The 13,924-nt window shown below is 33.0% G+C and overlaps 1 protein-coding gene across 2 annotated transcripts in view; it reads right to left on the bottom strand.

The window, feature by feature from the left end:
• Window positions 1-13,924, bottom strand: part of LOC118544817 (cadherin-10) — a 176,122-nt gene that overhangs the window by 11,833 nt on the left and 150,365 nt on the right. For both annotated transcript variants that reach the window (XM_078066591.1, XM_078066590.1), the window contains exons 7-9: window positions 12,919-13,172; window positions 8,379-8,515; window positions 3,069-3,190 (exon numbers count right to left, since the gene is read on the bottom strand). In XM_078066591.1, the coding sequence (XP_077922717.1) occupies window positions 3,069-3,190; window positions 8,379-8,515; window positions 12,919-13,172 (513 nt within the window). The remainder of the gene's footprint in view (window positions 1-3,068; window positions 3,191-8,378; window positions 8,516-12,918; window positions 13,173-13,924) is intronic.

The raw sequence follows: 13,924 nt of genomic DNA on the forward strand, positions 1-13,924 counted from the left end.
TTATTTTTATGAACCAAAATAATACATTTCAGAGAACAAAATGGCCACATCTTTGCATATATCTATAAGAAGTTATAATGGTTTACACAAAAATTCTTAATTAAAATGTTATTTGAATAAAAGATGATAGCATTGTTGGTTTCAAAATTAGTGATTCACTGATATATTTTCTTTAAGTGTTATAAAAGAAATAAACCCTGCATTGTTCAAGAATCAAGTGTATTTTGTTTTGGTATATATACCACATACATATGGGTATGTACATATATACATATGTACATATACCATATACATGTAAGTATGTGTTAAAATAGAAATCAGAAGTTGACAACATGAAGGAGACAAAACCACCTCCCTGGTCTCTCTATATAAGCACTCGCTATTTTATTCCTACTGGACACAAGTTCATTTTGACTCATTTCCAATAAAATAAGTTGCCACAATTATGGAGGAAAAAGAAACCACTGGTGATGTCCAGTATTCATTTTGAGCATATGAAGAATAGACCCAGATAAGTCATTTATATTTTATCTTCTTAGCTGTTATATAATTGGTTCATATTTTTACTAGGCTATTCTAAAATAATCTCAAATCAACTTGAGGGCTTTTTCAGTGATATTACCATGATGGAATGTGGGATGACAAATGGATTTTGAGATATTTAAGTAAGAAAACTGGTCAGTAAGTTTTAATGTTTTAGGTTTTGCAGTGGGAAGAGTAGCAGTTAGGTAAGTAACTCCACATTGTTCCATGGAAATATGTAAAGGGATATTTGGGGTCTGCCAAAGGCCTAGAGCTTAGATACTATCTGCGGGTAAATACAAGCAGGAGTCCTCCCTGGGGAGACTCTCTGGGAAATCTGTGAGACTGAAATACTATTTCCTTCCCATAAAGATTAAAAACTATTAAAATATGCTTTATTGACTGAAGGAGTGAGGCATGCATGATGGAAAATGAAAGAAAAATGAAACAGCCAGTCTTCTCTCCTCTCCTTTCCCAAGGGACTCTTTCTGAGGTGGAAAAGATGGGGAGTAAGGTAGCCTAGTTCAGGCACAAGGCGTGACTGTTAATTTACATCAATTCTAAGTTGCATCTTTTCCAAGGGGGAAAGTCTTCTACCTTTAGAGAAGGGAAGAGGCAGAAAAGGAAGAGGGGATTGGAATTAACTTTATCTGTCCTCTCATTTTGTCCATACAAATAGATGGAATCATTTCCTGTGTCCTTGTTCGAAGTGCTACTTTATTTATTTATTTATTTATTTATTTATTTATTTATTTTATTATGTTCAGTGCTGTTCTAAAACAGTACTTAATTCAGAGGAGAATTGGGTGGGTTGAAATACTCTATAAATAACTAAATTACACCCAGAAGTCCTAACAAGCTCCTACTTCCCTAGAAGGAGGAGAGACAAGAGTTAACAAATAAATCTCAAGGAAGGTTCAGTGAAGGACTTTTCCAAATAACCACCTTGGTTTTGCCTGCTGGGCTGCTGTAATCTAGAATTCCATCACTGAGTACATAACAGTTTAGTTTAAGCGACCATTTATCAGCCAAGAGACCAAAATGACATTTAACAAACTGATCTTATTAAAAATAGCTACTATGGGAGGCTATTGCACATTCAGCCAATTAGACAAAAATTACTAATCATGTTATTCCTATCAAGTTTGTCAAAAGGCTACTTTTTAAATTAAAATAGTCTTTGATTTTATTATTTTCCTGCAATATGCCAACTGGTTTTTAAAATCCAAAAAATATAAAGTTACTGAACCAGATTTAGTTTAGTTTTTTTTTTTTTTTTTTAAAGAGGCATAAGGAAAAAAAAAAAACAATCCCTTATTTGGTATATTGTGAATACATTTGGAAATCAGTATTTAAAATGACTCAAATGCTCTGAAAAGATATCTCTCGAAAATCAAATAGAATAACCATAGAGGAAGCTATGCATGCGGCAGTTGTAAAGTGGGTAATTTATCTCTTAGAGAAAAGGCTTCAACTTATATCATGCTGAGCCTGCCAAGCAGAGGACTATTTGGAATGGTATTTTCAGGGCAAACACTGTTTCATTACGAAGTAGGTCGGAAGTAGCTTTGTCATTTAAATATTCCAAATTAAACATTTCCATAACATTTTCAAATAAAAAAAAATGAATCCAATTGCAGCAATTTCTCCATTTCAAACAATAGACAGGCTATTGAATTCCTGTTAGAATCTTCAGAAGGAAGAATTTGTGTTATCCCACAATGTAATTTGCATAAAAATGTAACGACGACATTGATGTTTATAAAGAGCATCAAATGATGTCAAAACACAATGCAGTTTTGTGATGGCTACTCTTTCTTTAATAAAACACATTTGATTCCCAATTATTATTTATAACATGCAGCTTCTTTCTGTGAAGATAGCACTCAAACCAATTACGAGCATTTCTTTCAGCCATATACACTGGAGCTTTTCAAACAACAAAATGAGTCCACTGAGGAAAAGACTTAAAGAGTTATAAACAAAGCTGATGTAGGAAGAATGTTTTAAAGGACAAAACCTAAGTCATTAAGCCCTCTAAATGTTGCTATAATGATGAAATACAAGTATAAATTTAAGGAGTGAATCCTGTGGCCCTGCTTTGAAATCATTTGCATACATTGGAATATTGATGCACTCTTTCACTGATCCCATGAATCTGTCGCTGTGTTTCTCCTAACTTCCATCTCCCATCTCTTCTAGCAGGTATCAATATTTACCTAGAGAAACAGCAGAGGTTTGTTCCCCCCCCCCGGTTTTGTTTGTGAAAATTTAAAAAGTGAAAGTTATTTCTTCTTACACCTTAATTTTTGTGGCAACAATAAAATCTTATATTTTCATTAGAACTTCACAAAAGAAATGTGAAACACGCTATAGTGTCCTTTAGAACCCTAAAAAATCAGCCTTTTTTTTTTTTTTAATTATATTACTGGGACTTACATGAGCATTTTTATCTCTGTTTACTTGTTCTTCTTAAGATTGGGAAAAGAAATCATTTAACAAGCTGTTAAAACTTTCCAAAGCTTTTAAGTCCTATGGGTGCTCACCTGCCCTGGTCTCGCGTTTTCACATACAAAAGTATCATAGAATACAGCAAATTGTGGGGCATTGTCGTTAACATCCAAAATCCTCACAAAAACAGCCACGCGAGTCATCTCTTTGGGATTGTCTAGAAAAGGCAAAGGAAAAATTTGTTTAGGAAGACACATTTGTGCGCCAGATTTCATTTATATAAGCATCTTGTGGATATTAAGTGCTCACATAAAAATAAGCATCGCGTTCATTCTGCCAACATAATGAGCAAATACAATAAAGAAAATTACTACAGAGTCTAATTAAGTAGTTATAAATTCAGTTATTATTGGCCTCCAGAGAACTACTATTATTTTGGAAAATCTTCTTAAAAGCACAATCCAGTGTAATTGAGTTCATATTGTATTTCTGTCCTTGGTCCAAATATGTAAAATAAGAACAAATATTTATTAAATCTTTGTCATGCAGTATTATATTAAGCTTTACTGAGTTTTTGGATGAAGAAATAATTTTAAATAAACTATTAACTTGCCCATGGTCATTAACTCCTAAGTGGTAGTTGTTATATTACAACTTACCCTCCTGACTACTTTAATAGCGAAAATGCATTCCAATAGCTACTCCAAACTCCCCTTTTGGAAATTTTAATATATAGCTACTAATTTTACAAGTTGGGTGGAAATTTACAGGAAAATATAAGCACTTGAATGTTTCATTAATTGTTACTGGTACCATTTCAACAATCCAGGCTCAATTTTGTATAACAAAATTAGCTCAATAGTAACATATAGTATAATAATTATGATTTTTTTGCTACAAATACTAAAATAAAGAGCATCAAAGTTTTCACATAAAAATATGCATTAAAAATTGTCTTGATTTGTAAATGGAATTTTAAAATATGAATGTCTATTTAGCTTAGCCTTGGGTAACACCCTTGTATTAGTCAAAATTGCATTTTCTCACAAATGGGCTTTTCTAGGCACTAGTATTGGTATCTGAGAGTGTTTGACATCTTAAATTCAGTTTATATTTATCAGCCTTTGTGATATCAAAATCTTCGTCTTTGGTAGTTCAACTTCTGTGTGGACTTCAGGAAAGTCAAACTGAAGATCAATAGAAAAGGAAAAAGGAGGTAATTAGCTAAAAACAAAGCAAAATAAAACAAATAACAGATGAAGTGAGGGGCAATAGCAATCTTATTAAATGGCCTCTACTAACATGGGTTATGGATCATACTATTTGCCTTTGTGAAATGTATCTGACTTTCTAATTTTATCTATATAATTTTCAAATACAAGGGTAAAAAATATTGTCATGTACAGATAGGGAGGATACTACTATGGAAAATAATTTATTTCTCCTCCTTTCTCTCCAGGTAATTATAATGTTACTAAAATAATGAAGTCAGCACTTTTAAAAATAATATGGAAGAACTGATTACTCAGCAGGGACCTTTATAAGGTTGAGTCGTATGAAGGAAGGCAGATAGAATTCTAAATCCATGTGAAGCGTATTTATCTGCCTTCTTTTTTTCAAGAGAAACTTTGAAAGGCATCCTCTCTTTAAGACTCCTTTCCAGTCTTACTCAGTCTTTTTCACCCATGTGCCTTCCATTCTCAGGTTCTGATTTCCCATTTGCTAATGCATTGCTGCCTATTGTTCACTTCTTCCTATGTCAGGTGGTTGTAGAGTCCAGACCCTGGAGTAGAACAGAGCTGCTTGGATTCCCAGATTCACCATTCACTCATTGTGTGCCTTTGGCCAATTTACTCCATCTCTCTAATGCCTCAATTTACCCAATAGAAATCAAAATAGAACTTCTAATCTATGGAGTTATTTGAAAAATTAGGTCAGTTAATGCATGAAAGCTATCAAAAGCTATTATCAAAGTATTAGTTTGTTGGTAAGCACTCAATACATGTCAACTATTAAGATCATCTTTATTATCACCGTGATACCTTTTTTCATTTTCTTACATTACTTGACAGCTTATGCTATGTTGCTCCACACAAAGCTCTCACACAATAAAAAAATATATATATTAACTAGTTTCCCTACAGTTCATACAGGTCTGAAGAGGACTACATTTAGGGAGCAGTGGAGAAAGGAGAAAAAAAAAATCTATCCCACTCTTTTCCTACCTCCCCTAGTCCTAAACCATTTGCAAGTAGCCAGAGTTCACCTACAAAGGGTTCACCTACAAATGAACCCACAACTTACCTAGAGCTACACATTGCTATGGGTATGAATGGGAAGGTATGATTCTTCCATATTTTCTAGCAAGAGCTTTTCATCTAATATAGTTAGTGGACATAGCAAAATATTTTTTTCAATAGTCTTGACATAAATATAACTCTTGTTGGAAGTCAAGAGAGGCAGAACAATATCAGAACAATATCAGATCTAAAATACTGCACTGTCAGTCCGTTCCCTGACACAAAATGAAGATTCTCAGCTTCTTTACAGATGGCTCAAAAAGTCTCTTCAAATCAAAAGCTAAATCCACAAGGATAAATGTGTTTGTATAACATCAGGCCTAGAGTCACCTGCTCAAACAACAGTGCCTACATTAATCTTTTTACTGGTAGATGTTGCAGCTCATGTACAAGTAAAACCTTAAAGCATTCCAAGAAGCATCATACGGAATGGTAGTTGGCATATTTACCACCTGATTCTCAGAGTCATCCAGGCACAATCTACTATAGCAAGAATGTATCAGCAATAAAGGATCTTATAATGTGAAAGCATTCTGATGTATTCACAGTCTTTTCCATATCCAAGAAAAGGAAAGCTTAAATGGTTTTCTAGAAATCCTAGCCTTTAGAAAGATGTATCTTTTCTACCTGCTTAGGGCAAGAATTTCCACTCTCAAGGACTAAGTATAGATAATGGAGTTCTTTGGTCATAAGCTTTGCTCTACTGTTCTCAGACTCTATTGCAATGATTACAGTAAAGTTTTCAGATGTGGTGAGAGGAACTCATTAGTTTCTACAACGGATTTCTAAGATCCAATTATGACCTTCATTTTAGATTTTTTATTTTCCAAATGGCATTTAAAAAATATTTTTGAAGAAGAAAAAGAGAAGTTATTTCATGGTATAATGCACTAAATAATTACCTGAGGTAGTACTTGCCATATGATGTGATACACTGCTGTGGAATGTAGAATTAAACTGTTAGAGGCAGGGCTTGAAAACGCATTGGTAAGAAGTACATTTAAACGTCATTCTGCCCTGCTTAGGGCTTGGTGTAATGCACACTTATCACAAACCCAGTGCTTAAAATCTAGTAAAAACAATTTCCTATATGCTGTTTCCCTCTCTCCCTTATCCATTTAATACCCAGACCAGCATAATGGGCCTCTGACTGCTTGTGGCTTGGCAGGTAGGCATTTCCAGCAGTTACTCCATAAATTGATTTCACTTAAGGGCAAAAAATAGGTTTAGTTCTTAAAAAGAAGAACATAATTGGCTTAGCTTTTTACAGAATTGTAATTACTTCAGCTAGCTTTAGAACTTAAATTTCTCAAAGTATCTGAAATGGAAAAGGCAATTCCTAACTCATTAGGCTTGAATTAGGATCTTGAATCAAGCAGAGAGCACAAACAAGCATGATTCTGGAAGGATCAGATTGGACCCTGTGAGGCACATCTAACCGTGGTGATGTGGAAACAGATAATAGAAATAGAAGCTTTCCTTAGAAGAAAAACTCGAAAAAATCTTCAGTTGGCCTTAAAAGGCACAGCCATTTATAACTCACCATGGAAAAACTGGGTCATTTGGATGGTGGAGTTAATCTGTATTTCAGAGCCAGATTTAAGGAGAAAGCTAAGTCTACTATTTTATCCTGAAGTTTTGAATTCATTGTCAATGATCTGTCCAGCCTCATTCCATCCTTCTGAGACTTTTGGCAATTTGGCCCCGTTGCTCTGCCTTCCAAATCCTGGAATGGTGGCTTAAAATAATTTGACCCTGATAGGTGTTTGTGGATTCAGCTTCGTATTTTAGGTCTGGAATTTATAGGCTTAGTTTTTCACAATGATTCAGTCCCTAATTAATGCTTCTTTTAAAAATAGAGTTGCTTTACTCCAGTAAATCACAGTACAGGAATTAGAGACCATGAACACGTTTGCATGAGTGGACAAAGGGGCTTCATAGGCATGTGTAATTGTACCGGGCCTCACTCTAAGAAGGGCCCCATGCTTATTTTAAGGCTCTACTGTTGCCACGTTAAATGTCTTAATCATTTTTTTTTTTTTTTTAAGATTTTCTTTATTTATTTGACAGAGACAGATACAGTGAAAGAAGGAACACAAGCAGGGGGAGTGGGAGAGGGAGAAGCAGGCTTCCGGCTGAGCAGGGAGCCCGATGCAGGGCTCGATCCCAGGACCCTAGGATCATGACCTGAGCCGAAGGCAGATGCCTAACGACTGAGCCACCCAGGCGCCCCTGCCTTAATCATTTTTTAACAAGAGGTCTGACGTTTTATTTTATAATGGGCTCCACAAATGACATCGCAAGTCCTGTGAATGGGCAAGAACCTTTGCAATTAGAGACAGATATGATTGTGAATACTGGCTTTGCCTGTTATTACTTATACGAAATTTTGTAAATTAGATGTAGAATTAAGTATTGGACCTAGAAACAGAATGACTAGTTTTAAATCTCAGTTTTACTAATTCTGGCATTGTGACTTCGGGCAAGTTCCCAAAACCTCTGGAGCCTTAGTTCCTTCTCTGTTAAATAAGGTCAATAAAAATATTACTAGGATAAAATTAATATAAAATTCTTAGGATAATACCTGGCATAGAGTGCTTAATGTTAGCTATTATTACAATACCTTGGTTTCCTCATCTGTAAAAAGGAAGAAATAATACCTACATACATGTTTGTTGTTAAATGGTGTGCACCCACCATTTAGCATAGATTTTAATTTATAGTGTCCATGTAATAAATCTAATGCATTTACTTTTCCCCAAAAGAGGATATCTTTAGTGCCCAATTCTAGATAATTTTTATTAGTCAATATTAAATGTTGATTTGGGATACCTATAACTATCCCTCAGTATATATAGAAACTATTGAAAAGAATTATAGGTGTTGAGAAGCTTTTTTTTTTTTTTTTGCTTGAAATCAATGCTTTATTCTTTTTCTTCAAGATTTTATTTAAATTCAAGTTAGTTAATATATATTGTAGTATTAGTTTGAAGACTTTTAAAAACAGATTAAAATTACAATTCATGTGTATAATGAGAATAAATTATTTTAATATGAAATAAAACCTAATAATGTTAAATATTATATACATAAAATTCATCTTACTGATTTCAGCAGCTATAACAGTAAGATTGTGCCATTGAGATAGTTCACGGTCAAGTGGCTTTGATGTATAAAGGGATCCATTTCCAGAATGTATGTTAAAAATCCTGTCAAGGTCAGTATGGCGATCCAAGGAAAATCTGAACATAGAAAGCAAAGAAAAATACATGGAAATATTATTGGTTTGTAGGAGAAAATGGTGTAATGCAAACACACACACACAGTAACATGTAATACTTTCATAAGAGTACATATTACTGATGTAGAATGAAAACTGTTTCATTGATTTATCACGCGCACATGCACACACACATCAGGAACTGCCCCCCACACACACACCCGCCATCTCTACCTTCCTCCTCTTCCCAAGGCATGAGCTGGTACTTTGTTCAACATTCAAAATGATGGCCTTCTGAATATTCGTTTTATTAAATCACTATCTATTGCCATATCAACTGACTGGGAAGTACTTTTTTGTTCCACAAAGTAGTTGGCATTACAGATGGTTGCATTACCAACTGACCTTACCTAGGAGTTGAAAATTCTGTTAAGGAATTACTGTAAGGATCAAATGCAAAAAAGCATTCCCAGAAGCAAAGTCTTTTTCATAGTGATGAAATTGGAGCCAACATTAGTTTCAACAGACTAGTAGGTTATCAATTTATGATGATGTTTAGTAACTTCATGGTATAATACCCACGTAGCTTCAGTTTTTTAACCATATGTATCATTAAAAAAATGTATACATTTTAACTAAAGATGTTTTAAAAACAGAAAATTTGGGGTAGGAGTTTTCACACATTTTTACCAAGTAAAGTCTCAGAAAACAAATTAAAAAAAAAAAAAAAAGTCTTAGCATATGTATAAGAAACCAACTATGCTGCAAATTGATTAAAGACATTGTGTTGAGTGTCATTCAAAAGCCTAACACCAGGTTTATCAATCAGATTGTTATAGTTGGGACAAATCCCATTATTTGGGAGATTGTCAGGCAAGGTTTAAGATAGTTATATCCCTCATCTGTTCCTGCCACTTCACAATCCTAGTGGCTTACAAATGCTTTATAGTCCTTGAGTTAGCAAGCATAATCCTCAAGTTATATTTAATGCTCCATATTAAAAAAATAAACAAAGTAAAACAAAGGTGACAAGTCCAGGAGTAGCATTCAGTAATGGCATATCTTTTCCTAAGCCACAACTGTCACTTATTTTTAGGAAAACTTTATGAAATACTATTTTTAAATTGTAGTTTGTGAGTCATAATAAAAAATAATTTTTAAAGTGCCATAAAACTCTTCTCTTTTAATGTTCCAAACCTGTATGATATTTCCAAAAATCAATTGAAACTTACAGTCCTTATTCTGGGTTTTGAATAAATTGCATTAGAAGAACAACTTAAGCCATCAGTACAGCTAATGTGATTTTACTTTGGAGGACTGCTTATTTTGGGTTTTTATTTTAAATCAGTTCTAACTGGAACAAACCAGTATTTAACAAATCTCCTTAATAAGCTCTAGCCCTCTCTATTAATAAAATATGAATTCAGTTTTGCATTCAAACTGCATGTCTTATCATTCACACATAAGTTTGCAAAACACTGAATCTCTATATCTGGAATAATTCACAAATTCTCTCTCAAGTTGACAAAATTATTTTACTACTGAAAGACTCAACATAAATTTACCTCCTCTTTTGAGTGTTTCATGATTACCTAAAGTAGAAGCTTATTTATCTCCTTTAGTCCCAAAGTATCTTTTACCACTCATCTCTAAATGTAGTATCAAAATGTATCATTTACCACATTGTATTAGGAATTCAACATCAAAATGTGAGTTACATTTCAAACAGAAAATCATACATGAAAAAACCAAGCATCATTCTTGAAGTATAGTAAGCACTCAATGAATATTATTTCTCATACCGAATCTTCTTTCCTAACAGACTGAGAACTTCTTGAGAAATATGTTAATATTTGATATGGTGATCCACAAGTATTTATTAAATGAAAAAAAGAACAACTGAATTCTTTGGTATTTTGGCAAATAAGTTTTCTTATTTCTATAGAAATATAACATGAAGTTGCAATATGTAAATCAATATAAAGCATTATTGTCCTTGCCAAATCATTTTATGTGTGTTTTGTCTTATTTCTTATAATTTAGTTTACAAACTAATGTCAAAATTTAGAGGATTATGCAAAATTATCTTAAAGATACAGAGAGATCCTGGTTCTTTTTCAAACATGATATAATTATATTTTCTAATTCTCTATTGGCAAATTATATGTGCTAATTTTCGTTTTCCTTTTTAAGATCATTTCCAGAACAAAGTAAATCCCTTTGATTATTGCATTAACATCCATAATATGACTTAAACAATTTATAATATGCCCAGTATTATATTATATTATCTATCCCATAAATACATTGCATTAGTAAAGCTATTTTATCCCTGATTTTATATATATATATATATAAATATATATAACCTGTAGTTCTATCATTATTATTATCCAAAAATATTCAATTGCATTTTATGCATCAAGTTAGCATAAATTCTATTATATGACAACCTTTATGACATAGACTTTGTCATTAATAAGCATTAATTCTGTCACCATATAGTATAGATAAATGGATTCTTTCCTTAGACTTGCATTCTGATTAAATATTTCATTTTTGTTTCAAAATCCAGACATATTTTGACATATAATAACCATCAGTCTATAAGAGGATGCAAAATCTATTTCTTTGTGAGGAGAATATCTTTATATAGCCACTTTATAATACCACTGGATTTAAGTTGAACTCTTTTTTTTAAAAAGATTATATTTAATTTAAAAAAGACCACTTTAAAACCAGGAACACAGCACACAGCCTGTTACAGTTACTTAGGAGCTATGCCAGGAAAATGCTTGGAAAATATTGAATGGGTAAAATTAAACATGTATATTGGTTATATAAAAGCTTCAAAGGAAAAAAAAAATATCTGAGCAATACAGCAATTTCAATGAAGACAAATGGACTGGGGAAGAGGCAATTATGGGGAAGTCATGCTGGCAGCTGGGAGCTGTAAATGATTACCATATATGTAACCTGTGATGCTCTATGTGAATATAAGAAAATATTTAGGCAAATTGAAGCAACATGGATGGACCTAGAGAGTATAATGCTAAGCAAAGTAAGTCAATCAGAGAAAGATAAATACCATATGATTTCACTCATATGTGGAATTTAAGACACAAAACAAAAAAAAAAAAAAAGAAGAGAGAGAGACAAACCAAAAACAGACTCTAAACTATAGAGAACAAACAGATGGTTACCAGAGGGGAGGTGGGTGGGGAATGGGTGAAACAGGTGATTGAGATTGAGAGTACACTTATCTTGATGAGCACTGAGTAATATATGGAACGGTTGAATCACTATATTGTACATCGGAAACATATAACACTATGTTAACTACACTGGAACTAAAGGAAACATAAAAACAAAAAAGAAAATATTTAGATAAAATTACATAAATCAAATGCTAATTTTAATATATATGAAATATGACTTCACTTGAAGATGTGGCAGAACCTATAGCACTTTTAACTTTAACTTGAGTTAGAGTCACATGGCATACAAAATTAGAGATTCTCTACATTCTGCTGTTGTATTCTTAGGAATCAGAAAAAAGTGTGCTTGGAAATTGTTAACCATCATTTAAACCCTTACTTGACTGGTCCATGTGGAACAAGGGGAAGACAAAATTAACCTGTAGAGAATAGGGAAACGAATGAAATCCAAAACACATGATGTACTAACAGTTTAAAATGAACAGTCATTTTGATGGTCAATATTATATACAGATACCTGTATTTCTTTAAAATGATAGACCAAATGTCAATAAAAACTTTTGAGTCTTTCTCATTTGTATGTTTATTACATCCCATATATTTTTAGGCTGCCATAAAAAAGCAAAGCAAAAAAAGAAAAAAAAATTGAAATTACTGTGATCTTTCTGGAATGTTCTAATATTTTTCTAACTATTTTTTGATACAGCCAAAACAAAAACAACAAACAAAAACCTTCCTTCTTTGATGGTAGGAGTATAGGAGAGTTTCTAAAATGTAACATAACTGCATTGTAATATTGCTGTAATTATATTCTTTTAACTGCTACAACTCTCAACTTAACATATCATTTAATAACTGAAAGCACAAATAAAGTGATTCGGTTACATTGTAAATGCACAGCTGACACAGTGTCCTTTATCTGTACCCAGGTCAGAACAACAAATACCTAAAAGAAAGAGACAGATGATACAAGCTAGATTTTAGGCTAAAAGGCATGATTTAAACTGGACCAAATGTTGAAGCTGTGCATGCCTTGCCCCAAAACATTCAGAGACAATTTACTTTAAACACCTATGCTCCTCAAATTTATGTACAACTTATGGAAAGACTCATATATTTTAATGTATTAAATGCTATAAATAGAATTTCATGATCTCTATATTTATTTTAATTCCCATTCTTTCATCTGAAACATAGGCATACTTACCTGATGGGGCTAGAAGTAGAATCTGGGTCCCTTGCCATCACAGTACCAATGATCGTCCCCACTTCAATATCTTCATGAACTTCAAACAGGTAAGAGGATCTGCTAAAAATAGGAGGTTCATCCACATCTTCTACAGAGATTTTTACAATTGTTGTATCTTTAAATGGTCCCAGGTAATAAAAACGTGGATCCACATGGGTATTTTCTGCTTCAACCTTCAGAGTGTAAAGTCTTCGACTCTCATAGTCAAGTGGCTGTATAAATAAATAAATCACCAAATTAGAGTGAGGGAAATTGGATTATATGTTCCTTTCAAGTCACAGTGTGATTTTTAAAGCCTGGTTGAGTTCTGTCAGGTTGTTCAGTGTAAATGATTAGAAGTAATAAAAAATAGTAATAAAACCTTTACATATCGGATAGGGTTCAATTTTTACTTTTTATGTATTCAATGCGTAATACTTCAGAACATAGGAAAATTAGATTTTGAATCTTGGACAAATTGGAAAGGATATTAAAACCTATCTCATAATGTGGTGACTCGTTAATAAAAAATGAGCTGGGAGACTGTGTGTCTACGTGTGCATGTGTGTGGGCTGAGCTGCTGGCTACTGCTTAATGTTTGTAAGCAAACAATTCAGTTATCTTTTTACATTTATGTTGTGATTATTTCCATTCAGTTTAATGGCAAGGTACTACATAAACTATAAAAGTTTGAAGACTAATATAAAACTTTCAACCATTGTAGGAAACATTGAAGATAAGGAAAACCTTGAGTAAAGAGAACAGACAAAAACTTCGATAGCAACTTGGTAATTAGGTTACATTATGAAACAAAAAAAATGGAACTTAAACATTGATGTGTTGTAACTGTCACAAGTATAAATCAAGCTCCTCTCCCTCACTCCTCTAAAACGTATGTTTTGTTAACAGAAAAAGACATTGTTGATTCAGATTCCTTCAACCTTCCTTTTTTTTATCTGATAAGCAGTAGATTTTACTTGCATTA

The sequence above is a fragment of the Halichoerus grypus genome, chromosome 2 (assembly GCF_964656455.1).
Source record: "Halichoerus grypus chromosome 2, mHalGry1.hap1.1, whole genome shotgun sequence".
NCBI lineage: Eukaryota > Metazoa > Chordata > Mammalia > Carnivora > Phocidae > Halichoerus > Halichoerus grypus.